At 40.1% G+C, this 27,254-nt stretch overlaps 1 protein-coding gene across 2 annotated transcripts in view; it reads left to right on the forward strand.

The window, feature by feature from the left end:
* Positions 1 to 27,254, forward strand: part of epha10 (EPH receptor A10) — a 167,676-nt gene that overhangs the window by 101,752 nt on the left and 38,670 nt on the right. For both annotated transcript variants that reach the window (XM_028596648.1, XM_028596649.1), the window contains exons 4-5: positions 16,201 to 16,356; positions 20,912 to 21,241. In XM_028596648.1, the coding sequence (XP_028452449.1) occupies positions 16,201 to 16,356; positions 20,912 to 21,241 (486 nt within the window). The remainder of the gene's footprint in view (positions 1 to 16,200; positions 16,357 to 20,911; positions 21,242 to 27,254) is intronic.

Raw genomic sequence — 27,254 nt, forward strand, 5'->3', positions numbered from 1 at the left:
TCAGCTCACCCTTGACAGTGATTTCAGGGAGGGGTTACATTATTTAAAGAACTTGTTTGAAGAAAGGATGGGTGCATAAGTGTCTTGTGTGTATGTTATGTTTGTATTTTTATGTGTTTATGTATAAGCAGTCTTATCATTTTGGCTCTTTTAGAATTTGGGATCATGAGACCTACAATTTGCAGTGCACGGGGACTCTGGTGTATGTTACTCATTTGCATTTCTTCTCACTTTTCATTACAGGACTGATTTTCTGAGCTGTGGTGTCACAAGAATACCTTGTTGACTGTAAACTGCAGTGACCATTGACCATTTTTAGATGATGGGAGACATAGAGTCCTGTTTAAAAATCTGTTTAAATGTTTAAATGGTTGCTCTTTTTTAAATTGTGACATTTTTCACTAAAAGTCATTAAAAGCCGAAAACGATGAGCTCTAACCCTAACACTTACTTTGTGTGTGTTGTCCATGTTTACAGTATGTGTGGCTGTTTTGATCCATGTCATGAAGCTTAGCCATTAAAACTAGTGGGGGGTGGGAGGGAGTTGGAGGATCAGCCCACCTCATCCATCTCCTTGATAGACCAACTGTTCCTCATCAGATGGGGTCTTGTGTGCGCGCACACACACACACACAGTGTACACACCCTCCAAAAACATTCTGACCGTGACTCCCCCCACCAGTGAAAACACTTAATCAGCCTTATGGTCCAAGTGACCCCCTAGCACTATCTCCATCCATCTTTCCAGCCGCTCAGCTTTTTTTTAATAACTTTGGATCAGGACACTGGATGTCAAATGTCGCAGGGAATGAGCGATGAGCGGGGATTAGGTTTGCCTTAGATGGCCAACTGAACACAGGACTTTATAGGGTAGAAATCATAGAAACCTGTGTTGCACATTCATGTTTTACAGTGGAAAGGATGTGTGTCTGTAACATATAAAACTAATAGTATCATGTATTTAAAGTGCTAATCAGTTATTCTGAGTTGTTGGGGAAAAGTATTACCCCTATTGCTATTGAATCAAGCCTAAAAAAAACACCAGAACACACCATTATCAAGATAAAACCACTTCTCATTTGTTTCCTTACTTAAAGCCCTGATTTCTTTTTTATTTGCATATTAACTAAGATGCATCAGGAAAGAGGCACCTACATTCTGTATTGCTTCATTTCTTTTTACGATTGATTCCCATTATTCCTTGGAGACAATGATCTCTGAGATTATACCTCATGGCCTTGGTTAATACATACACGTCATGTCAAATGAGGGTCAGGCAGATGAATCAGTGAGGCGGTCATATGCCAATGTGTGTGTGACAAAACGGAGCAGAGCAAGGCAGACAAAGAATTGAGTTGAATGCTCACATTGTCAAGCAAACTTGAACTGAGTGATGAGGAAAAATAAACACCTGTATGATGTAACGCAATGCAATAGCTCTGCTTTAAATACTGCCACTAGTTGTTTGTCTTGACTGCTGCGTTTTGAAGCTGTACTTTGTGCATGTGGTGTATGGGGCTGCATCATATGGAAAGGTGTTGGCAAACATTTCCTCTGCTTTATTTGCATATTTGGAAGAGCAAAAATGATAGAAATCACATAATAATGCAAACCGGTAGAACAGCATGATGTGCAAAAACATATTACCACAGCATCAACACCACTCTTTGACAGTGTCAAAAATAAAATGTGTAAGTTTCACAAGGTTGTACTTATTGCAAGACTGCTGTATTGGAATGTATTACAGTGCACAATGGTTTCTATTATAAGCAGATGGTTGTTCCCTCTCGATAGAGTCTGTCAGGAGACTAGTTTGCAACTAGAATTTGCACTTTTAATCCCCTTGCTACTGTGTATGCATGCATGCCCAAGCAAACCCTTTTTCATTCACACATATCAGACACTAATATGCTGTAAAAGATGCACACCGCCCTCATATAGGCCCTCATATACATGATTACACTGCATAGGCACACAAAGATATGCATTTCCCTATCCTGGTTCCTTTTAAGTGACTTTAATGTGTGTCTTCCAGGGTAGAGGAGCTATCTGATTACCCTTGACCTCCTCTCATTTAACAATTCAACAAGACACTAGATTAAATGAACTGCTCTACAGTTTTTCTCTCTCTCTCTTTCTCTCCCCGTTCCCCTCTTCTCCGCTGTATTTAAGGATATGCAGCAGGGCTCATCTATCTGCACTCTTGGGAATGACATTTATCAGGCGGTTTTGTCTATATCTGGGTCACAGTCTTTATGAAAATGGCTGATTCGGATCAGGCAAATGAAAATGTAGTCATTAGTAGTCCAGACTCATTCAAGATCACATCCCCGATTTAAATAGCTGATTTAAAAGAATCAAATGAAATTGGCGTGTCAAAACAGAGCGCAGGCTGAAATTTATGCTTGTTAATTTCCATAAGCAGGCCACTTCAACACACACACACACACACACACACACACACACACACAAATAAGGGTTCTGCAAGAAAAAAACTCTTCCACTCTCCATATCCTCCCTAATGCTTCCACCAGTGAATGTGATTAGCTTCCAGTTGCACATATTATTAAATGTTGAGGAAATGTAAGATCAAAGCATGTGTCACGTTGAATCATGATCTGTGTCGACTGAAACAAACATTTCTTCAGGACTGCACGCTGTTTTCTTTGTCTGAGGGTTCTTTTATTTCAGTTTCCCACAAAAACAACAAATATACAAATAACAAAACAAAACAAATATTCACAGCATTTTCATTCAATACTTTTTCATGACTCTTTGGTTGTTTTATACATCATACTCCCGGCGCGGACATACTGTAGACATGCACTTGATGCATTTTCATACATGGCAAATTGGATGTAGTGAAGAATGACATTACATATTGCCATTGCAAATGGGGAGAGATGTAAGTGTCTAAAATGCTGCTGTGTGTATAACCTTCAGCAGCATTACAAATCAATATTACTTCTCTTGCCTTCGCTCTTAGTTTGAGGGTGGGATTGTATGACAGGCAGGAGAAACTGTGTGTACACACGCACATACACACAAACACATGCGGCACAACAGCACGCCTGTTCAAAAAGAGCAGAATGTTGAATCTCATTTTGTGAGCGCTCGACCTGAAATTGCCTGACATTCACATGCAAACATGTTAGCTGACTTGCGGCTGATATGGTTATGATGTAGATGACTGGGACGCTCCCTACCTTTGCTCAAATGCACACACACAAACATACACAACATATTACCCTAACCTTAACTTGTCTTCTGCTGCAAGCTGTTTTCCATGCAGGCTGGGCATGTGCATTAAGGAGTGTAACTGTCCATCTGGATGTGATGGTGGGGATGATGATAATGGGTATTAGTGGGACATGAAGGCTCAGAGCCTGCAGGCCGGCTTGCAAGGCTTGACGGATCAGTGTTAAATTTGTTTTTTTACAGTGTTTAACTGTCCGTCTTTCTTCCACGTGTCCTTCAGTCAGAAGAGTAATCTTTTGTCAGTCCACTATGGATTTGATTATGGATTCTGAGACCGCAGTACTGCTTTGTATTATGCATATGCACGTTAGCATTTTGAGACATGGTATGTGTTTTGGTGGACGCCTGCTGTTTTCTTTTTCCACATGTGTGCTTGCATGCAGGTGCCATGTCACTAGGATAGGCACAGACATAAATACTGTAAATGCCTGTGTGGTTAAGCTAAATGGGAGCCATCAATCACACACACGGGTAAACAAAAACACCACACAGTTCAACACAGAGACCACTGTACAACTTTGTCGATCCCATAGTCAGGGTCTTATAATTGAGGTGAGGTTCGATGATGCGAGGCTTACGTTATCGACCGAAATAACACAGTACCAAGTACTATCAAAACTTCTAAAGTCAAACGATACCTGCATTTGATAATTTTTTGTACCCAGATCTACTGTAGAAAAGAATGACTATTTGCAAGGTTTTGCTTGCAGCCAATCACCGCATTCTATTTAATGCAACATTTGATTGGCCCACTACTGCAGCATCTACAACCCATACAGTCTGTGGTGTGGTAATGTCATGCACAACGTATATTTTGATGGAGTTGGCTGTTCAGCGTTCATAGCTGCATCCATCCACATGATGGGTATCGAATGAAGTAGAAAAAAAGGTATTAAATGAAGTACTCTATTGGTATTGGTATCACTTTAAGGGTACTGGTATTGGTACTGGTATTGTCAATTTTTAAATGATACTCAGCCTTAAGAGACAGTGAGGAGAAGGCCATGCAACAAGGGCATGCCTTGGCAAGGGCAACCAGCATCCAACAAAGGACATTGTCATTACACGGTATGCACCCCAGACCACTTGGCCATTGGGACGTCACAAAACCAGATAGCATTGATTACATTATGGTAAGGCAATGACTGCCTCTAGCCAGGGTCAATGGTTGTGTCTGAAATCACTCCCTACCATACTGTTTAGTGCACTATATTTACTGTCAGCCCTTTTTACTTAAAGGAGAACTCCGGGCAAGTTTTCCGTTAATCTTGATTGCTATACGTATATGAGTACTGCCGATAGCAAAAAAAAACGAGCCGAATCGGTGCTAGCAACACGGAGCTGCTGCAGCTAATGCCGAGAGCTCCCACTCAGCTAAAATGGCAGTTATGGGGGCATAAGATAAAGAGTGCCTTTGTGCCTCTTAACAGACACAAAATGCAATTAAACTTTCTGTGCAACATGAACAGGGCCCTTACATGACAACAAGATGCATTTAGCAACTTAGCTATTGTTTAAATTCACCTACCCTCTTAGCTGCTAGCTGCCGTCTGGGATGAGTGAGTGTGTTCAGCCAGGCTCCGGTAATAATCATCACGCAGCAGTTCCATGTGTATTTGTAAAATACAAAACAGTGCTCAATTGCCTATTTTTGAGGGGGGAATAAACTTCAAAATTTTGCCGCAAAAGCATGAACTATCCTCTGGAGGACCTCCACCAGACCAGCGGGCGCCTGTGGATTGTTGTCGGTGCAGCAGGCGAGGGAAGCGGGTTGGAAGTGGAAGCTGGATGCTGGATATTCTTATTTGAAACAATGCTTACCAAAATCCCTTCATGTTTACTTTACTTTACCTTTATTCCCTTACCATGAGTTAAGTTATACAAATACTTTGAAGTTTAAGTTGGAAGTATTGTTAAGTAGTAAGTAGTTTTTTCAAGAGGCAGTGATGTGGTTGGTTATATAATTTCTAACTGGTAACCACCAACATGTCAGAAAGGTCTGTTGGCACTTTGACATTTCCAGTTGAAAATTATTTTCAGTGCTCAACATTGTGTCAGTCAATTACAATGTGTCACGATGTCAGCCTTGATAAAACTAAATATTGGCGTGTTTACATTTCCTGTCAGTAGCTGGGGTGCAACCGTAGACTGTTAATATTATGGCTGTAACTTATGGTTATTTTGAATCAATTAAATGTTTAGTCTATGGAATGTAACAATAGTTACAGGCTATAAAGACAAGCACATTTTGCAAGATTTCATGCGCTTTCATAAGAGCCAAAAATTATTTCAATATGATTTATTATTTTTAGTAGTGGCTCTAAACCTGCTAGCATTTACAGCACATTTCATTAGTTCGTGAAATGGTCACGTTATTTAATCTATGGATTTGTGTACAAGGACACGTTTTTCTAATTTTTTTCGTGTTGGGGAGGACGATTTATAAACTAATGAATTTCATTGGGAAGCATATTTCATGATCACAGCACGATTACAGTAGCGAGTAGTATGAAATGCCGAAAATCTGCGTAGGGAGGTTGGTTGGGGTGGTGGACGGGTCAAACAACACAGCAGAACGGAGTTTGCGTCCCGGCGTAAACCCCAACCGTCCCGTTATTGTGGCGTGTCGGCATCCCAGAGACCGGGGATTGCGTCCCGGCGTGTGGCGTGTCCTTTCCCTGTGCTTCATTTCCAAAACCCAACCTCTGTATAGATGCTTCCCATTATGTGCTGACCACACGAATAAATGACGTTCTCAGCAACACAAAATAAACAAGATAATCGTGTCCGTGTACACAAATCAATAGATTAAAAATAACATGAACATTTCACGAACAGCTGTGAGACTGTGTTGCCCTTAGACGTGCACACTATGTAAATATACTCTTGAGCACAATCGTGTGTGTGTGTGATATTGTGTAGTAAGTAGTTTTTTGACTTAAGAAATTAATTTCTTAAGTTTACTGCATAAAATGCATTCATTCTAATTGGGGTCATTTTTGACCTCACTCATGGAAGAGTGTAGGTATTGGTAGGTCATGCATCTAAGGGTTAACCAGAGGTGTATAAAGTACTAGAGACCCATACTTGAGTAAAAGTACAAGTGCTCTATCAAAAAAGTGACTTGAGTAGAAGTTGAAGTGCTCTTTAAGCACACCACTTAAGTAGAAGTACTAAAGTATTCAACATTTTTTGTACTTAAGTACTGTAAGTAGTTTATTTTAAAATGTTTATTTTAAAACTCAAGTACTGAAAGTAAAAGTACAAGTATTGTGTTACTTAGTTATTCAAGAAAGCAGTCAAAAGTTTTAATATCATATTGTTTAATTATGTAAAATGTTTAGCCAAGGGAATTAACAAATATTAATTATATTAAGAATAACAAATATTAACAAATACTGAAATAAAATGTAAAATGATCACACTGTGCAATGAATGAACTTCCTCTCCAGCACAGTAACGATTAAAGCCCCAAAAAACGTATCACATGCTAACGTGTGATGAACAAGAAAGTTAGCAAGCTAGCAAAATACAGATAAACTAGCAGCTTCACATCACAGGGTCAAATGGTAAACATTCAGGACTCACTGCAGACTGAAACAACTCAGGAATAGATTACTCTGCTGCAACAATAGCTAAATGGAAAGAGTACAAACTTACATCGTCTCTGACTTCTGAACGGGCAACCGTAATAAAAAGAAACATGACATGATCTCGGGGATTTCTTACGTAAATTAAAATTAGCGTACATAACTAACGTACATACACTAACCTACACAGTCTCCGTAGTGTGAGGAATTCACAACAGTAACGATGCAGCACATAAAAAATCTATCGGAGTAAAAGTATTCTCGAAGTACTCATCGAAAATATGTACTCAAGTAAAAGTGGAAGTAGGAGAGTAGAGTACAGATACAGCCTTTTAGTACTTAAGTAGAGTAGTGAAGTAGTTCTACTTCGGTACTATACAACTCTGGTGTTAACTACTTGTTGCTAAGAATTCTATAGTCTATAGTGAATATAGCGAACAAGGCAGTGATTTTCGGACACAGTTAGTGACTTGTTTGGCCAATGTCACAATGAGGCTGAGAAGCATCAAGCCACAGTTGCTTATCTCACAATCAGGGGGTAGAACTTGAGGCCTTATGTCTGTTAAACTTTGAAGCATGAGCCTGAGTTGATGATGTTCCAATGATGCAAAGATAATAAATTAAAGGGTCAGTTTACAAAACAATATATTTACCTTGAACACATTAAGATATTGGTCTCTGAGATGTCTGCCTCCAATCCAATGGGGGTAAATGGAACTTCCTTTGTACTGCTCAAAGAATTGAACCTTCATATTTGCTTTGGAGTATCTGAATGTAAAGGTTGTTCGAGGAGTCTCAAATGCATGGTATGTGATTGTCTGTAAGAAGAAGAAAACAGAGAATCAGAAAGTCACAAATTCAAACCCCAAAACAATACGGGAGTTTATTGCAGCTCATTGTGAATGAGAACAACAGCAAAATACCTGAAATGTAAATGACCAGCGCATGTGTGTGTCTGTGAGATGGGTAGAGGATAGGAAGAGGCGATGATATCCTGAAATTGTTCCCTCTCAGTCTTTTGTTCCACGGCCTCATAAATCAAAGCAAAAATGATAGCTGGAGCAGAAGTAGAGATGGCGAATTATAGACAAAAAGGGAGAGAGGATGGAAGAGAGGAAACGTGATAGAGGGAGGGCAAGAGGGGGGTGGGGTGGGGAGGGCAATGTTTGACAGGGAGCAGAGCTGATAGCAGTCAAGAGCTATTTGAGAAGATGAGATGGGAGAAAGGTAAACGTCAGAGTGACAGGTATTAAAGAGAACGGTGAAAACCTAGGGAAAGAAAAATAAGAGGCTTTGTCAACATTGAATGACATCTGTGTGTATTTGTTTGTGAATGTTGCATTTTGTATAATTAGCGCCCAGCCTCTTGAGTCAGTGTGTTCATAAAATAGTTATGCACCCTCCGTCCATCTGTTTATTCTAATCATGTGTACGCAACAGAAAATACATTTGTTTATTTTTATATTCAAATAGACATGAAACATACTGAATTTTTTATTCACTGTGCCTTTTTTTTTTTTTTTTTTTTTTTTTTTTTTTACAGTAAATCCTGTTTAATATTGGATTACAATACACACCATAATACCACATATGAAAATAGTGACATTCACATATTCAAATGAGATGTTTTAATACCAAATATGCATGTTTTTGAACAAAATAAAGTAAAACAAGTTTTACACAAACAGAGTAGAGCGCTACAATAGAAAGCACATTTTCTAGCCATGCTAGCGGGATGCCTTTAGGGATGAGAAAGTCGGTCAGTTAGTCTGTCCACCACTTTGGTCCAGACTACAATATACATAATAACATAATAACAATCCATCTAATAACAACTATTAGATGGATTGCCATGCAGTTTTGTACAGACATTCATAGTCCCCAGAGGATGAGTTCTTTATTAACTTGGGTAATTCCCTGACTTTTCCAGTAGTGCCATCAGCCAGTTGAAGTTTTGACTCATTTTGACGTTAAATATCTCGACATCTATTGAATGGATTTGCAAAACGTTTTATACAGACATTCATGGTTCCCAGACGATGAATCCTAATGACTTAGATGAACCCTTGACATTTTCTTCTAGCGCCACCATGAGGTTGACAACTGAGGTTTTGAGTAAAACCTCTTGATTCAGCTATTGCACGCATTGCGGTGACATTTGTTTCAGATGTTCATGTTCCACTCAGGATAAATTGTGATAACTTTGGTGACACCCTGACTTTTCCTCTAGTGTCATTATCAAGTCAATTCTAATATTTAGATTTATGTCCTAATATTTCCGGTGTCCTCAGTTGTTTTTGTGTGTCGGGATTTCTTCCGTGCTTTGATGTAACACAACAACTCTTTGTTTAGTCCGGTTTGTAATGTAACCGCTCTGGTATTGTTAAATGTTCTGTGTCTAAGTGTGTGACTGTTGAGAAAGCCAGTGATTGAATCTGTGGGTGTTTACATTCAAGTGTCTGTGTGTGTCTGTGTGTGTGTGTGTGTGTGTGTGTGTGTGTGTGTGTGTGTGTGTGTGTGTGTGTGTGTGTGTGTGTGTCAGCACAACTGACATTGATACCCTGGCGGCGTTGTTCACTAGTTATCCTCCTGTGTTCTCTGTAAGATGTCTGTGGTAACCAGGGCAGAACAGAGAATAAATGATAAAGCAAAGCATTGACCTGAATGGCATGGCTCAGAGCTTTCTCCCTGATTACACTGTGACGCAGCAGTCAGTCAGTGGGTAGACTAAAATGAGGTCTTCACTTTGAGCTGATAACAGGGATTTTGCTCTAATTCTGGGCTTGGTTATATCTTTAAAGCAGCTAGACACACAGACAGGTTATGACACTGCATGTAGCGCATGACAAAATTGTTGTCTTCAAAAAGCAGACCATGGAAAGTGTCACAAAATTGCTTTTTCCATCAGTCACTTAATGTCAGCCTATAGCACTAGAAAACCAAAGCAGATGACTGCTGTGATGTGATACTTAACCACCAATAAACTATACTGACTTGGATTTTTGTTTCAGTCAGAAGTGCACTGTTTATGTACAGAGCCCAGGAGGTGTCATTGAAAAAAGAAAGCTGGTTTATGCTCTCAATATAATATGTTCTCTTGATTCAATAATAAATCGTGCTTTCAAATTGGCTAAGAAGATGATGGTTATAAATAAAACCAAAAAAAATAAATGCTGCACTTACATGTGGCACTTTGTAGTTTGGCTTATTTGAAGCTAATGTACTTGTATGTGATTCTTGCTGTTCTGAGTTTGTACCTTCATGATTGAATGCACTTATTGGAAGTCTCTTAGCATAAAAGCGTCAGCCAAATGTAATGTAATGTTAGCATGCTGACATTTGCATTTAGCTAAAAGCACTGCCCTGCCTAAACGTCACAGAGCCGCTAGCATAGCTGTAGTCTCTCTTGTTGCTTTGGACAACCTGTACATTTTATTGCGGTAAATAAAAATACCTTAAATCTTTTATATCAAATTTTAGAAAAAAACGCATATATTACATCTGATACACACATTCAGCCAAAGCCCCATTATGTATTAAGTACTGTTTTTTTTTTTTTTTTTTTTTTTTTTTGTGGGACTAGATCCATCCAGTTCAGTCCAATTTCAATGGGTCATTCAAGTCATTCAGACTCATCTGGGAACCATAACCTCATCATTTCACAATTTTATAATGTGACCCAACCTGAAGCACTTAAACCTACCAATCAGTCATTTCTCTCTTTGACTTATTGATTTCCACTTACTGGAATCACATCCCATCTCTCCTTCATGCTATTACCTCTTTTCATGCCTTTGTAAACCTCTGCAAAAAAACAACAAATCAAGGCAGTACATTTCAAACCAGTGGCGAATAACACTGCAGCAGGAATCCAATGACCGTATCATTTGGTGTCTGTGTGTTTTGGTATGTGCAAAAGTTTTGCGTGCATATTTTTGTTTATTCCTGTGTGTGTTTAACAGTCGGGTGTCAAAGTCAAAGTCTCTTTATTAGTCTCCCAAAGGAGAAATTCGTTTTGGACAGAGAGAAATTGCTGCAAGAGTAACATAGATACACATCAAACACAGGGTTAAAAACAGTTAGACATTAAACATAAAGGCTACTCAAGTAGCTGTGCAAAATTACAAGTTACCATTTTCTAAAAAGGCAGTATAAAAAATGTATCCATTTGGAAATATAAATATCCTTACAATCCATTATAAAAAATGCAGTAATTCCTTCAGTCCTATCCATACATACATTCAGTCACAAATTTACATTAATAGAATTTGTGGTCATACATTCAGTGCTGCTCATTTATGAGCTTAACTGCGAGAGGAACAAATGAGTGCTTATACCTATTAGGTGTGTGTGGGTGTGGGTGCGCGTGTGCACGCAAATGTCTAAAGCAAACCTCTTTTAGTGTTATTAATATTAATTAATGTCTGCTGCCAGGGAGGCAAAGAAACAATTCATTGCTCACATGTATTGTATTAAGTGCTTCATGATTTATTAATGGGCATGTTTAAGGTTAGAGAAAATAAAAGGAAAAATAAAAGAGAAGGGCAAACTATAAATTGATTCCTCCCACAAAGACAAAAGTCTATTAAAGTAATATGTGAGCTCATCGAAATGTAGATTCTTTGGCTTTTTCAGTTTGTATTCATTACATGGTGAAACTGTTGGAATATCTCAAAGTGTCATTTTGATCATGAATATTTTACTTTCATTAATCTGATTAGATTGATACCAAGTTTCACATTTTTCATTTTATCCTATCAACCCACAGGCTCTCAGCAAGTACACACACTCACCAATGCTACTGTTGCATATAATCCCACGGTAGATGACCTTAGTCTCACTGTCACTGATTCTTTCAGTGTTTCTCATCTGTATGTATTACGTGTTTGTGCTTATCGGTTTTCTGTCTCTGTCTATCTGTTGAGCTGAATGAGTCCATTCTCCCTCCTTGTTTAATGCCTGTTCTTTGTACAGTACGTAGCCTACCGTCTTTCTGTCTCTCACACACACCGTCTGTCTGTCTGTCTGTCTGTCTGTCTGTCTGTCTGTCTAAACTATCTCTCACACCAGTTGGTCACCTGCCTTATCCTCCACCTCCTCCCCAACCCCCACCCCTCTCCTTATAGGACTTGGCATGTCGCTGCATATCTGTATTATTACACCTTGAAGAAGTAAGTGTGTGTGTGTGTGTGTGTGTCTGTGTGTGTGTGTGTGTGTGTGTGTCCATTTAATAGAGGCTCCCCATTGGCACATAGGACAAATTCATCAGTTGGTTTGCCAGCTGTCCTGGCAGATCTCTCCTTCTGTCTCTCTATTTTTTTCTAACCACCCCTTCTCCCTTTCTCTCCCTGATGCTCTCACTTCCAGTTTAGCATGTATATCTTGGTAATGAAAAGGCAAAGAAGGGATGAAAAAAAATGTCTTCTAATGATTGGAGTGGTCTTCATACAAGCATCTTCTTTTTTTCCACTGTTGGATACATTTTAGAGATTCCACACTCTCCCATAGGCAGGTGGCTACTGGCCCATTTTGACTGACGTGACCTTTCCTGGCATTGGCTGTTGGCATGTCTTAGAATGATCCCTTGCTGTGTAGAATGATGGGCTGCGCACAAAGCCAGCTCCTTTTGTTATCGGAGCTGCACATATTGTCTTGATACACCCCTATCATTATACACACATTTCCAAGGTGGGCTGGCTAAATGTGTATCCACGCTGAATTGACGAGATAAGTCCGAATTGCAGCCAGCCACGAATACTACTGAAAGACTAGCCTTCTTTTAAGCATGATAGGTGGAAAATGCAAAACCCATTTCTGTTCTCATACATCTATGCATAATTTTTGCCTTGATTTGAGTGCTATTCACGCTTTATGTCCTTGGCGTGTTGAGGGAAGGATAGTGGCAGCACAGTCAGGAACAAAGAGAGTCTACTCCAGTGCTGCTTGAAAGTGTCTTTTTTTGTTATGTCCCCGTGCTTGGCTGTTCTGTAAGCTGAAAGCGAGAGGCTTATCTCAGTGTAATGACAGACATTACAAAGTCGATTACAAGGTTCTTACAGCCTTGGATACGCATTTTGCAGGCATACACACATGCCAGGTAAACAGGCGCACTAAAACATACTTGCATGCACACTTGTGGTCTGAGCCAGGAGAGGCTGACGAGGCCTGATAATCAATGTTTGATGGCAGGCCTTTTGTGCCTGTTCTGTAAAAGTGCCTGAGTAAAAAAGGTGGAATAACAGAGGCCCCCTTCCTTCATTATTGTGTTTGTGTCGGCTTCTAGTGTGTGTCTCTGCACCTGCTGTGTGTACCTAAACTTGCCTGTCTCACACACGGACCTGTCTTCTCCTCTCTGCATAATTGACTGTTCTAGTGTAACACGGTGCCAGTGGTGGGAGAGAAGCTCTAGCATCATAAAACTACACTTACTGCTTATACCTCAAATTCTGTCACACAATTGAAATAGGTCTGCACTTTTGAATGGCTGGATGGAATAATGAGCTAGCTGACTTACATTGCTAACATTAGCTAATATTAATAATAATAGCTTGCTTGCCAGTCAGTAGGAACAACCTTGTCTAAATCTTATTGATTGCGTTAATCATTTTTCTTGGTTTTGGTAACTGTCCAATAGCGAGATTGCTGTCTGAGATATCCTCACAAAGGACAACAATGGATTTTGTGTCGTGGAGGTCTTCAACTCACGCCTATTTAATCAGCAAATTGTCTTTTTGGTGAACATGTATTCTCAGTACCAACTGCCATTCTTTGTAAGCTTGTTTAACAGAATATGCTAACTGTACACTCGCTAACATAGTCTCAGTGTTGAGTGCATACATTAGGCCCAAGTGGTCAATAGTCATGTTTCCATCAACGTACAGAACAGGCCAAAAGTTTGGACACACCTTCTCATTCAATGTGTTTCTTTATTTTCATGACTATTTACATTGTAGATTCTCACTGAAGGCATCAAAACTATGAATGAACACATATAGAATTATTTACTTAACAAAAAAGTGTGAAATAACTGAAAACATGTCTTATATTTTAGATTCTTCAAAGTAGCCACCCTTTGCTTTTTTTGATAACTCTGCAAACCCTTGGTGTTCTCTCAATGAGCTTCATGAGGTAGTCACCTGAAATAGTTTTCACTTCACAGGTGTGCTTTGTCAGGGTTAATTAGTTAAATTATTTCCCTTATTAATAAAAAAAGCTAAGTGTGGCTACTTTGAAGAATCTAAAATATAAGACATGTTTTCAGTTATTTCACACTTTTTTGTTAAGTACATAATTCCATATGTGTTCATTCATAGTTTTGATGCCTTCAGTGAGAATCTACAATGTAAATAGTCATGAAAATAAAAAGGAAACGCATTGAATGAGAAGGTGTGTCCAAACTTTTGGCCTGTACTGTATGTTTATGCGCATTTTGAAGTATTGCATTAAAAAAAAGTTGATGGAAACTGCAAAATTCTGAAAAATGTCCTCAAATTCGCAAAAAAAGTTGTTACTTGTAATTTTGCATGAGGTGGCTTTTGCCTTTATCGAAAAAGAGTTAATGCGCAACATGGAAGATGGAAACCGCTTTGCCGAATAAGTTGTTACGTAGCGAACATGTAACTCACATGACTATAGTCCCTGTATCCATCGGATGGGGGAAGGATCGGGACAAGGTGCATAGTGGAGTTTTGGTGCGCTATTGCCTGTGCCTCAGCCACGTCGGGTAAATTGACAAATTGGTTCAACAGCTTGAATCGTATGGTTCTGCACACCGTGCATACACAGCGGTGTACGGTTGTCTTACTGACACCAAATGCCACAACCCTGTATTCTGCACAGGTGGCCAACTTGTACTATGCTACCTCTCTCCATTTAGCCAAAGAACTTAGCCCCTAAACTCTTTGATTTAGCAAGCCGGTTTGCAATCTAAATCCATGCGTAACGTCAACTACGCTTTGTGTAGTCTAGTTTATTAGCTCTAAACCAGTTGAATTCGCATTTTCTTTTTTTTTCTTTTTTGCGACATTTTAAAAGTTCACCTAAAATTCTCTTGACAATTAGATGGAAACATGACTAGTGAGGCAAAAGTCAGTTGCTCTTCCCATAGAAAACGACTAACAAGAATCAATGTCTGAATAATGAAATAGTAACGAATGCCAATCAAACGCCTGAATATCCGCTCAGTTAATGCATGGAGAGTTAAATTTAGGGAATAAAAAAGAGTGGGGCAGATTTGAGAGACATGAAATGGAGAAAGGTAGAATACAAAACGGAAGAGAAAAAGAAAGCCATGATGAGAGGGAAAGGAATAATAGAGACGGATGTATTAAGAGAATAGCAAGAGAGCAGAGGAGAGAAAGGAAAAGAGGGAGCAAGCACACCAGATCTGTTAATGTAGACCTGCTGTTTAGAATACAGTCTCAGAAGAGCGGAGACCAGAGCATCGAGCGGTAGCTGGCTGCCTGATTTCACACCCATTATCGCCTGCTACAAAGCCACAGCAAGTGGAAAATGAAACTGCATAGAAGGAGTGTGTAAAATAGCCTGTTTGTGAGTGTGTTTACGCACAGCCCCTTTGTCACACATGCATTGATAAGCTTCATACATGGTGTGTACTCTTGTGTGCTGCGCACGTAAGGTCATGAGTGCTTATCACCCTCGCCCACATTTTCACCTCTCCTAGTCCCTCTCTCGTGTGGAGTAGTTTTGTGTCACTGACTGTAGAGGGAGATTTTTTTTCAAAACTAGCAAGAAAAGTTGAAAATGGGGAAAACAACAACATTAAGTTTGGGGTTTTGCAGTTGCGTGCCTGCGCATTGCCTTTGCTTGTTTTCGTTTGCCTAGCTGGTTGAATCCAGTAGCAGCCTTTGATGCCATTTGCCAAAGCCACTGATCACACGTAATGTGAGAATTGTTTGTCAGATGGATTTAGCCAGTCTCCTCTACTGTTCTCTCCTAATCATATTTTCTATCTTGTCTGTACTTCTCTCTGGGTTCACTTGTTTTCTTTTTTTCTCTCCATTCACTCTTAATTTTCTCTCATAAATTGAAAGGGAGATTAGAGCATTTTTATTTGGCTTTAAAATGCTTAGTGGAAGGCTGGAGTTTCTGTGCAAAGAAGTGAAAATGCAGAAGTTGTATATATTTTATTTTTACAAGAGCTGAATACATTCTTTTAGCCTCTGTGTAGAAATATATCATGGTTTTAAATTTTAAACAATGTGTGATTTATGTGGTCATCCCATGTGCAGAAATCTCCTTGAAATATGTCTTTCAATGGGATTTAGCACAAATTATTGATTAATCAAATTTCTTGGACATATCGAATATATTTCTCTGTGTTCTTTTCCAGCGTGTCCCCGAGGCTCCTACAAGATGTCCTCCAGGCAGCAGGAGTGTTTTCCCTGCCCAGCCAACAGTGTTGCAGAGGAGGAAGGATCTGTGGCGTGTGTGTGTGAGGAGGACCACTTCCGAACCCCCCTGGACACACCCTCAGCACCATGCACAAGTAATACGATTTTTTATATATATATATATATATATATATATATATATATATATATATATATATATTTGTGTCTGTGTGTCCTCTCAGACTGCACCTTTTCCTCTACCAGGGACTTTCACACCATATCGCTCACACTATTCCTATTCCTTCATCTAGACATTTTAGCATCAAGTGAGCAATCTGTTTGTAAGCCAATCATTATCACATCCAGCCATCCAGCCTTTCATTTCTTTATCCTTAAAGACCGCTTTTACCCGTCCTTCACCTTGAATCCTTATCCACCTACCCTTTTTTTCATCTCATCACCTCTTCGTCTGACCTGCACCCACGTCCCCAGTCTGTCTCCCCATCTATCCTCATTCTCCAGGCTCCTCCTCATCACCCCATTTCCATGTCTCATCTCACCCAACCTTCACCTCTCCTTCACCTCATACCCTGCCTCTAGTATTGCATTCCTTTGATAAAGACAAATCCACCCAAAAACATGCCAAGTGTTTTTTTTTTTTTAATCATCCTAGGAACAAGTCTGTCTCAAAATTCGAGACTGTGGATATGTGCCTTTTGCTGCTGTGCTGATTATAAAGTTGTGAGTTGGTCAAAGAGTTTTTACAGCTACAATCTCAAAGAATGTGTATGCTCAAACAAATGCTGCCTATTTCCCCTCGATAGTATCAGTAAACACAGAACATTTGCCGTCATGTTTGAAAGAGAGTTAAAAAGTAGGGGCTATTATAAGTTTTAGATGTAGTACATTTGAAGGATATCGTATGAATCCAGTCCTTGTTCTTTCATTGAAAAAACATCCCCATGTTCATACATGTTATTTTATGTTTTAAGGTGGACTTTCTCCCTCCCGACCTATGCTTTACACCTCTTCTATTTCATCTAATAGTATACACACATTATGTATCCATCAACTGCAGCCATTGTCTGTGCCTCTTACCCTTTATCCTTTTTATCACCCACCCATCCTTCATCCCCCCCACCATTTCTCCTACCATTAGGTCCACATTATTTGTCCAAAAAGCCCATCACTCCATTTTCTCCATCTTTTTGCTTAACCTTGTACATTCTCTCCATATTCCTGCACCTTTTATTCTGACATTAGAGATCCATTTTCTGCTCTATATCCATTATCCACCCCTTCACCGGACCACCCCATTTTTTTTCACCCCTTCCTTTTTGACCCTTGAGCACACATCTCCCTCCTTTCTCTCTGTCTGTCGTCTTTTCTCTGCCACTAATCTTTCTTCTTTCTACCAACTGCCTCTTCACATTTTCCTTCCTCTTCATCCATGCGTGTTATCACCTCATTCTTCTTGCCTTTGTTAAACTGACATCTCATCCCTCTATCCTCAAGCGACAAACTCTATGATCTCATCCCCACTGCCCACCATTATCTGTTCATCCCTCACCTCTTACCTTTTCTCACCCATTCTCACATACCTGAATGCCATTCTTCTCGAATAAAGATTACGAGGCCAATAAGACAAAGACCATACAGGGTAGCCCTATTGATTTCTGCATGGGGAACAGCCTATTGATATAGCTCAGTAATTAGATGGAGGAATAATGGGCTCTATATCCTGTGAGTACTCAGGGCAGTAAAACCGTAGGGTCACAAGGTGTGTGTGTGTGTGTGTGTGTGTGTGTGTGTGTGTGTGTGTGTGTGTGTGTGTGTGTGTGTGTGTGTGTGTGTGTATACCTTCACATTTATTTGTGTGTACATATATATGTGTAAGTGTGAGGTGATGATGGCTTTTATGGTAACTGCGATGGAGGGGTGTAATTACAATATTGATCGCTGAGCTTTTGGATCCCGGTGTGATAACATTTATAGCAGCCTAATGACCACATTAATTACACTATTGATTCTGTAATTATGATCATCCCCTTATTCGGCTAATCCACTGCATGGTACCGATAGAGAAAGAGACAAAAAGAGAGAGAGAGAGCTTGATTAATCTAGAATTAGAAGAAAAAGGGAGATTTTGTCAGATGAATGAGGTTTGATATGCGCACCTTATTATCTCAGCAATTAAAGAATAAAACCAGTGTAACTTTAGTCTTTTCCATTTGCCATTCATGCCTGTGAGGTACCTAAAGCCTACTGTGTTTACCACAGTTAGAAGCCACTGCTGTCTCTTTGAAATAATAAACTCTTCATTCTTTTAAGAGTCCTTGAAAGAATTACATTGAAAAATGTAAAAGAACACACAGTACACTTTTACAAATGACATTCATCTTCTAATACTTCCTGACATTATCATTTTTAGTGATGACTATTTACAAATTTTCCATTACAGCACACTATTAAATATCTCCTATTGGCAGTTGAGGGGAAACTGTGAAAGGAAATGTCTGAAAGAAATATGTCTTTGTATTCAGTTTTGTTCTGTCCCGCATTTTCCCTCTGTAGAAGCTCCCCTATGTCGCCCTTCTTTTATAAACTGGTATTGGGGTGTAATGGAAGATGGACACAGATGGAGAGTGAAAGGAGGGCAAAAGATGGGAAAGAGAGGAGCAAGAGAGCCAGGGAGGTCAGGTTTTAATAACTTAGATTTGAAGATGAGCAGAGAAAAAAGGGAAACTTTAAGAGAAAGAGGGAGCGCATGGCAGATAAAGCACAGAAGTAGAGAGCGATATGAATAAAAAGCCCAGCTGTGTCTACATCAAATGTGTGTGTACGCGTGTTCACACGCTAAATGCTCTCAGGGCTTATGTAACTCTGTGCTCCATGTGTGTCTGGGAGCGGGACTCAGCTGTGTGTGACGTGTTTGACAGCACGCACAGAGCAGCATACCTTCACTTATTCATTACACAGCACATGCACACACATACAGGGACACATACAAAATTCATGGCCTTTAATGTACCTTAGCTTTATTCAGCCTGCGTGAGCAAGAACCTGCAGGAAATGGCACAGGTCAGTCAGGACACTGATTTAGTGATGAGATACAGTCCTCCAGCCTGACATTTTACAGACCTTTAAATACTGGACTGTATATTTTCATTTTAACTTTTTTGTCACGTGTGGTGGTGTGTAAAACACTTGAGTTTTTAAATTATATGCAAAGCCCTGTGCATCAGAAAGTGGTCTGACAACGGATGATTTCATTGGCTATAATCCAGAGACACACTGTAAGAGTCTCATGTTTTACCTCAATTATCACACCACACATACACACCTTTATAATATGGGCAATGGCAAATTTATGTATATAACACATTTCATAACATGTAAAGTGCTTTACATTGACAGACTAAATAGAAGCATAAACATGAGCACATAGTTTGCATAAATAACACAAATATAAGAATACATTAAAAGCATGAGTAGAACAAAGAAACCAAATCAATGAAGCATACACCCAACCACACAGCAATGAAAACCCCAAAACACCACCACAATCAAATAGAAACCCCTGCCCTATCTAAGCAGGCGTCAGGCAGAAGACCTCTGCCTGATGACCTGGGAGGCCTGATCGGGTTATAACTGTTGAGCAAGTCAGAAATGTACTGAGGAGCCAAACCATGAAGTGCTTTATAGACTTAGTAGACTTTATAGTATGCAGCTCAGACATTTGTGATGCATCTGACATATCACAACCGTCTTATCAAATCAGATTGATGTTCCAGGAGAGTTAAAAGCATTCTCTGTGGTAACTCACCTTAATTTACTGATGGTAAATGGAGGATTTGTACCACGCAGCACTGTTGACATCAGTACATAATGGACAGATTTGTTATCCATGCTCATGCACGCACTTGTTCAGACAAAAGCTAATGTCACTGTAAATCATCAAAACACACAGCTACTGCTTTTAGTCTGCATTGTCAATAATCCCTCCTCCATCACAATCCAGTACATGTTTTTTTGACTCCCACTGCCAAACCAAAACAACTGCAGCATATAATGATGTATCCCAGCAACAACTCCACATTTTTAATCGCCTATTCCCATTAGGGTCAAATGGCTTTCATTAAACCAATTGCTTTTTATCACTAAATCCTGGATAAAACAGGATTATCGTAATGTGACACACTTAGTCCATCATGTGAGAAATGTCAAAGCTTCAGCAACATGATGTTTAAGCAGTCTCTTAAAATCATACAGGTAACTATGTTACAGTTAAACATGTTATTGATCTTTTTTTTTTTTTCCTGGGAAGTTTTATACAAGCCCCTTTTTTCCAGAAATGCCCAGCTTCACATTTACAGTTACAGAGATTAAAATAAGTGGATAGTAGGAAGTAGTCTTTGAGTGCAATGTTTACGAGTAAATAATGCTGCTGCTATCTGTGTCACTGACATGGATTTTAGTTATTTAATTTGACAAAGTGTAAAATCCTTTTGTCAATTTCAATTGCTTCATAACAATTGCAGAAGTGAGGATGTGTTTGATTAAGTATTGATGTTTTCAAGAGACGAGTACATATTTTCTAGTTCCCTCTCTATTTCTGGGTGTGTTTGTTTGTTCTCAAAAAAGACTAATAAATTCCTCAGGGCTGTAAAAATTAATCAAACTGCAATTTTCTTACTCTTGTCTCTTCAGGACCGCCATCCCCGCCCAGAGACTTGGTCTACACCCTCAAGCAGTCCACGCTGATCTTGGAGTGGGCCGCACCATCCGACACAGGAGGCAGGGTGGATCTGACCTACAGTGTGGGGTGCCGGAGGTGCGTTGGGAGGCAGTGCGAGCCGTGTGGGGCGAGTGTTGGCTTTGTGCCTCAGCAGGTTGGGCTTACAGAAAGAACGGTGACCGTGGTCAATCTTCTCCCCAACACCAACTACACGTTCACCATCGAAGCCTTGAACGGAGTGTCAGAGCTGCTGCCCAACAAGAGATTCTACACCCAGGTCAACGTGTCCACAAGCCTACCTGGTGAGTTCCAGTTTCACCTTTAAAAATAACCACACACATTACACAATTTCACACACATGACAGCATGTGCAAGAAAAGGGCATTTTACATTTTAAATTGGAGCACAAGTCTGCATAGTCAGGAAACCAACAGCTGAGCAAGAATGAGGTCACACGGCTTAGCTGAAAATGAATTTTATATCAGCTTGCACTGTATGTGTTTCTCATTTTGAATATCTTGTAGTAGGCCATATTTTGAGGAAGTCCACAAGGAATTTGTTTTTCAGAATATTCATGCTGTTTTGCTAAATATTGTTCTAATGTGTAAAACCCAGCTGTGGGGAAAATATTTAAATATTAAATATGTTATAATATATCTTCTGGGGTCTGATTTTGTGATCTGTTTACTACAAAGCTAAAACAAAATACCCTTGCGCAATAAATGTAAGGCCTTAGCTCAGGGATGGACTGGGGCTAAAAAACAGCCCTGGACTTTCTCCCAAATAGGCCCATCATCCGGCCATTCGCCCCTAGCCGTGCGCAACAGACACTAGCCAGGAAGTCCTGATACTATCCCACAGTACTGTAGCCTATCAGACAAGGTATTCACAGCAAGTAACCTCTCAAAACCAATGATGATAATTGGGGTTGTGTTTATTAGCCATTTGCAGTTGGTACCATCTTTACAACTAAACACTCTCTGTAGACAGGTGTTTAGGCTTTTGCTGAGGGTGGTAAGCAAAAAATTGTTCCAGGCTGTGACTATCTGACTTGGGCCGTGTGAAATATTGTGATGTAGAGCATCCTGGGACATCCTGGCACTTCCCTGCATTGAATAACCTATTTAATATTTTGTCAATGTCATATTACACTTTTGATTTATATTAAGGCTGTGAAATGATGAAAATGACTAGGCCCTATCAATTTTGTCTGTGAAGCTTTCACAAACAACCACCAGGTCTTTGCCAGTTCCACAACAGTAAAAGAAAATATGAAAGACAAGGAAAAACTGCACTCTGATAGAAGACAGACAGAAAGTGCAAGCTAGGATTTTTGGTTAAACTTTTGGTTACATTTGGTGAATTATTTAGCCCCCTTCGCACGTTTAGAGTGGTACCAATGCATGCCTGACGTTTTTCCGTTTAATTCAATACCATAATCTTCATTCTAGCCACAAAAGTGAGCTCACTACAACCTCTCATATACAACGAAGTGAAATCGCGGTCAACCAACCCGCGATTCATTTCTAATGCGTTTAATGTTTCAAATTAACCTAACAAAAATTATTAAATACGTTAAGTTTGACAGCACTAAATGGCATGATAATTTTCATAATCATGATGCACACCCATGTTGATAGCTGACTGTAATTCGCTAAGATAGGGATAAAGGCAGCCTATTATAATGTACCTCTTGCTGATGTGAAATTAACTCTGCTGTCTGTCCCTCATCATGACCACGCTGTGGATTGGTGATAGCCATAGACAGTAGGTGATAGCCAGACTAGTAGGTCTACTCTTCCTCAGTTTATTTTACACATAGCATATACAGTAATTGATCCTATTAGCGCCCCCTGCTGTTGGCTGTTAATATCCCTTTATTAGACTTTTTTTGTGCCGACGGCCGTCGGTTGGACGGCCGTTCTGGACTTTTCCCGAACACACAGATTGTCAGTCCGTCCCTGCCTTAGCTTTGTGAAAAAGCACCTCTGACCTTTAAGGTTTTGTTACATAAAAGCGTATTCATTTTTTATAACAATAACACTAGTGGATGCATTTGCCAATTCAGCAAAAATTGACTGCTTATACCTACACACACACGAGTCGACCACAAAGTATATGCATACATTCACAGACGTAGATACATGTGCACACTTGCAGGTGCTGTGTATGTCTTTGTTCATAAATAGATTTATGCACACTCTCAGACACACAGTGACCTTTGAATACGCTTGCAATTTATGTAGATTCTCAACATGCATAAAGCAACATATACAGTACTGTACACACACATACAGCTGCATTCAAAACCACAAATGAACAACTGATGTTCATTTGTGTGTATGCTTATAGCGACACACCTTATACTGTGCCCCTCATTGCAGACAGAGCAAAATGTCTTGCCCGGTAGAGGTGATCTCATTTTCATCAGCAGAAGTCTTCAGCAGGCCATTAGCCAGGGGCTTGAAAAGCACTTTGCCAAGTAGCCCTGTCAACCAGCTCTGCAACAGCACTATTTGGAGGAGCTCAAGTGTGAAAAGACCAAACGCGCGCGCGCACACACACACACACACACACACACACACACACACACACACACACACACACACACACACACACACATACACACACACAAAAATGTACAGGACCACATTCTGGCTTGAATGCTGACAAACACTCTCTAATACACAAATGCACACATTCATTTACCTGTCATACCTGTGCGTATTTAACCCTTGTATTATGTTAAGGGTCAATTTGACCCATTTGCGTTTTTGTGTTGACCAAAATACTGGTTAACCTATTATTTTCTTCATGAAATTGTATGACATTTCCTCATTTAGGGTCATGAACTTGTTCATAAAATCTGGACACACTGATGTGTAGTGGAATGTCTGTTCAGAGTTTGTATACAAAGATGATGTTGCGGGTCATTTTGACCCAGAGACTTTCAACACCCATTTAGAACCAGGTGTGTGTGTGTGTGTGTGTGTGTGTGTGTGTGTGTGTGTGTGTGTGTGTGTGTGTGTGTGTGTGTGTGTGTGTGTGTGTGTGTGTGTGTGTGTGTGTGTGTGTGTGTGTGTGTGTGTGTGTATGTGTTTGTGTAAAGGAGGAGGAGCTTTCTCGCGCATGTCCTCTTCTCTGTAGTAATGTCATCTCTTTGACACGCACACTACAAAATGAGCTCCAAAAGGTTTGCAACTGAAGAAGTTTCAGCACAGATTTTTGATGGTAATAGTGATGTAGAGGAAGAGATTTCAGAGTCAGAAGGATCTTTCAGATACCGAGAACAATGTTATTGACGATCCGGATTGTGAAATTTCCTATGATGAAGAGGATTCAGGGGACTAGTCTGGTGTAGTATACATTAGCTGAAAACAATGGGCAGCAATCATCCTCAACATGGACAGCTAAAGATGGTAACATAAAATGGTCAACATCACCCAGAGACTGACTGACTGTCATCAAAATGACTCCAAGCCCCACAAGATTTTCTGCCACACTAGTTGATGATATTCAATCACCATTTGATCTCTTCATATCCCAACCAACAGATGACGGATCATAGTGGACATGACCAACTTGTAGGGGAGGTGTGTATTTCAAGAGAAATGGAAGCCACTTGAGCAGATTGACTTGCATGCATACATTGAAATCCTAGTCCTGCTGCGTCCGCAGCATCCACCCATGCTCTGCAGCGCCACGTTACATCCCACAACACCCTGCTGTGATGTTCATACGCACAGAGTAGTCAGGATCCGGTATTGGAGACTGCACTACTCAGTACGACACAATATGCCCTGCTATGACATGAACTTCCATGACTACCTCAAAGTTACTGTTCCATTATCTCTAATGTGACTATTGTTTGCCACTGTTCAATCCCATCAGCAACCGGCCCCGTCAGACACCGCCTACCAAGAGTCTGGGTCTGCCGAGGTTTCTTCCTAAAAGGGAGTTTTTCCTCGCCACTGTCGCAACAGCCACTGATAATGCTTGCTCTTGGGGGGAATTACTGTAATTGTTGGGGTTTGGAATTTATAGAGTGTGGTCTAGACCTACTCTATCTGTAAAGTGTCTCGAGATAACTCTTGTTATGATTTGATACTATAAATGAAATCGAATTGAATTAAATTGAATAGTATTAGCTGGAGTGTGCAAGTCAAAGGGAAAAGCAACTGCCAGTCTGTGGAATGACGCGAGTGGAAGGCCAATATTTCTAACAACAATGTCTTTGGAGTCAATTCATATGAATTTTACCTGTCTTGTACAATCCTGGTCCCCATGTCACTGTAGATGAACACCTTGTTCCATTCAGGGGGCGCTGTCCCTTCTGACAGTACATGCCCAACAAGCCTGCCAAGTATGGCATCAAAATATGGGCATCCTAGGATGCCAAATCTAGCTATGCATGGAATATGCAAGTGTATACCGGAAATATTTTCACTAAATAATTGGTAAAAACAGTTTTGGGGGAAAAAATTTTGTGATGAGGAAAAAAAGTTAGTTTTGAGTGTATTTACACTGTGCAGGTCATTTTGACCCGTAACATCATCAATGTAATTTTTTTTCAACATAATACGAGGGTTAAAAAAAAGAAAAATAAAGCTTGCTTACTCTGGAAAATGCTGGTCTGAATAGGCTGACATGCTGCACAAAGAAAGCAGGTAAAAGAAGTGTAAGAGTGTTTTCGCCACTGGTTGGAATTTAGCTAGAGAAAATGAGCTACATAATGTATGAAGAACTGAATGGAGTCATATGATTGCTGAGATGGCAGCAGTGTTGGTGTCTGTTTCAAGTAAGCTATAACTGTTTTGTTATGATAGACTCTCACTTTATTACTTAAGGAAGTAAGAGGTGTAACAGATAAAGATGGGTAAAAACATGGATTGAGTCTTTTATATGTTAAAAGTGGGGTTTATGGCTGATATTGTGCCTCTGTGTGTACAAAGATAGCTTTAAGGAGATTTATGTTGTGTGTCTCTCAGTGGCCCAGATTCTGTTGTTGGCCAACTGTAAATGTTATGTAAGAGTAACATCTGGATGGGTGAGTGAGAGGCTAAAGGACAGCTTTATATGTGTGAAGTATGCATCAGATCTCTGTACTGTACAACATCATTGACATGTGATTAAGAGTTGATATCAAGGTCGCTCCCTTAAGCTTCAGACTGCATTATTTTACTAGAAAGGTAATTTTGATTTGAAAAGACAAGTTATTTTTTTCCTTTTTATCCTGTAGTTACCCAATTCAACATGCTTGCATTCCACAAATAATGTTTTAAACTTGAAGCTGCATTTAGCATTATTTGACCACTAGGGGCAAGAAAGATTATTTACAGACTCAACGCAACACAAGGTGTTATGGCCAACCTAGACTGGATCAACATAAGTAAATTTCCAGGATAATTGCCTGACATCACTTGCCAGATGTTCCTCACCTTCCGCACTCTGTGTGTTGGCGTTCTGAAAATCCCTCCGCTTCGGGAAACAACAACAAACTTCGAGCCAGCAAGCTACATGCTGAAAGGTTTTGAAGAAAATTTGGATCGTGCAATAAGGCAGACCTGCTTGGTTTTTTCATGGAGTGATTGTAAAGACTTACAAAGAATATGTTAACGGAATTTACAATCTAACGTTTTGGGACCAATTGGTGGGGATCGCTGTGGACGAAGTACAGACGGCGGTGTGTGGCACCAGACCTTACCCCACAGCTCTGTGGAGTAAGGTCTGGCAATGCGAAACAAAGCCCCAGGCTTTTGATAATTATTTTACAAGAATATAAGTTGAGTCATACTAGATACCTATGATAGTACGGCTGACGCAAACATGGCTAACAAGGTACAACTTCGCCGTCTCCAACTTCCTAAAGGGATTAAGTTAGCCAAAACCCCTGAGCTCCAAGGTTAGGAACACTATATCAGAAAAGGACAAACCTGTGGTGATTATTTTTCCCGTCCCCACAGTTCTTTCAACCTTTCTTCCTTTTATCTCTCCCTTCTGTGTCTGTCTGTCTTGTCAGCAGTTGCCATGGCGTTGATTTTTGGTTATTATGGGGTATTAGGGTGTGAGTTGTCCCGCTAACCGTGTCATCCAGAGGGATTGGACAAGGGGTTAGGGGAGTGTGTTTGCAGGGGTTTCAGAAGACTTTCTGTGTCAGGGAGGATTTGGGGTGTTTAATGCTGTAATGGTGTGTGTGTGTGTGTGTGTGTGTGTGTGTGTGTGTGTGTGTGTGCGCGTGTGTGTGCGTGTGTGTGTGTGTGTGTGTGCGTGTGTGTGTGTGTGTGTGTGTGTGCGCGCCCGCGCGCCAGACAGAGT

The sequence above is a fragment of the Perca flavescens genome, chromosome 14 (genome assembly GCF_004354835.1).
Source record: "Perca flavescens isolate YP-PL-M2 chromosome 14, PFLA_1.0, whole genome shotgun sequence".
NCBI lineage: Eukaryota > Metazoa > Chordata > Actinopteri > Perciformes > Percidae > Perca > Perca flavescens.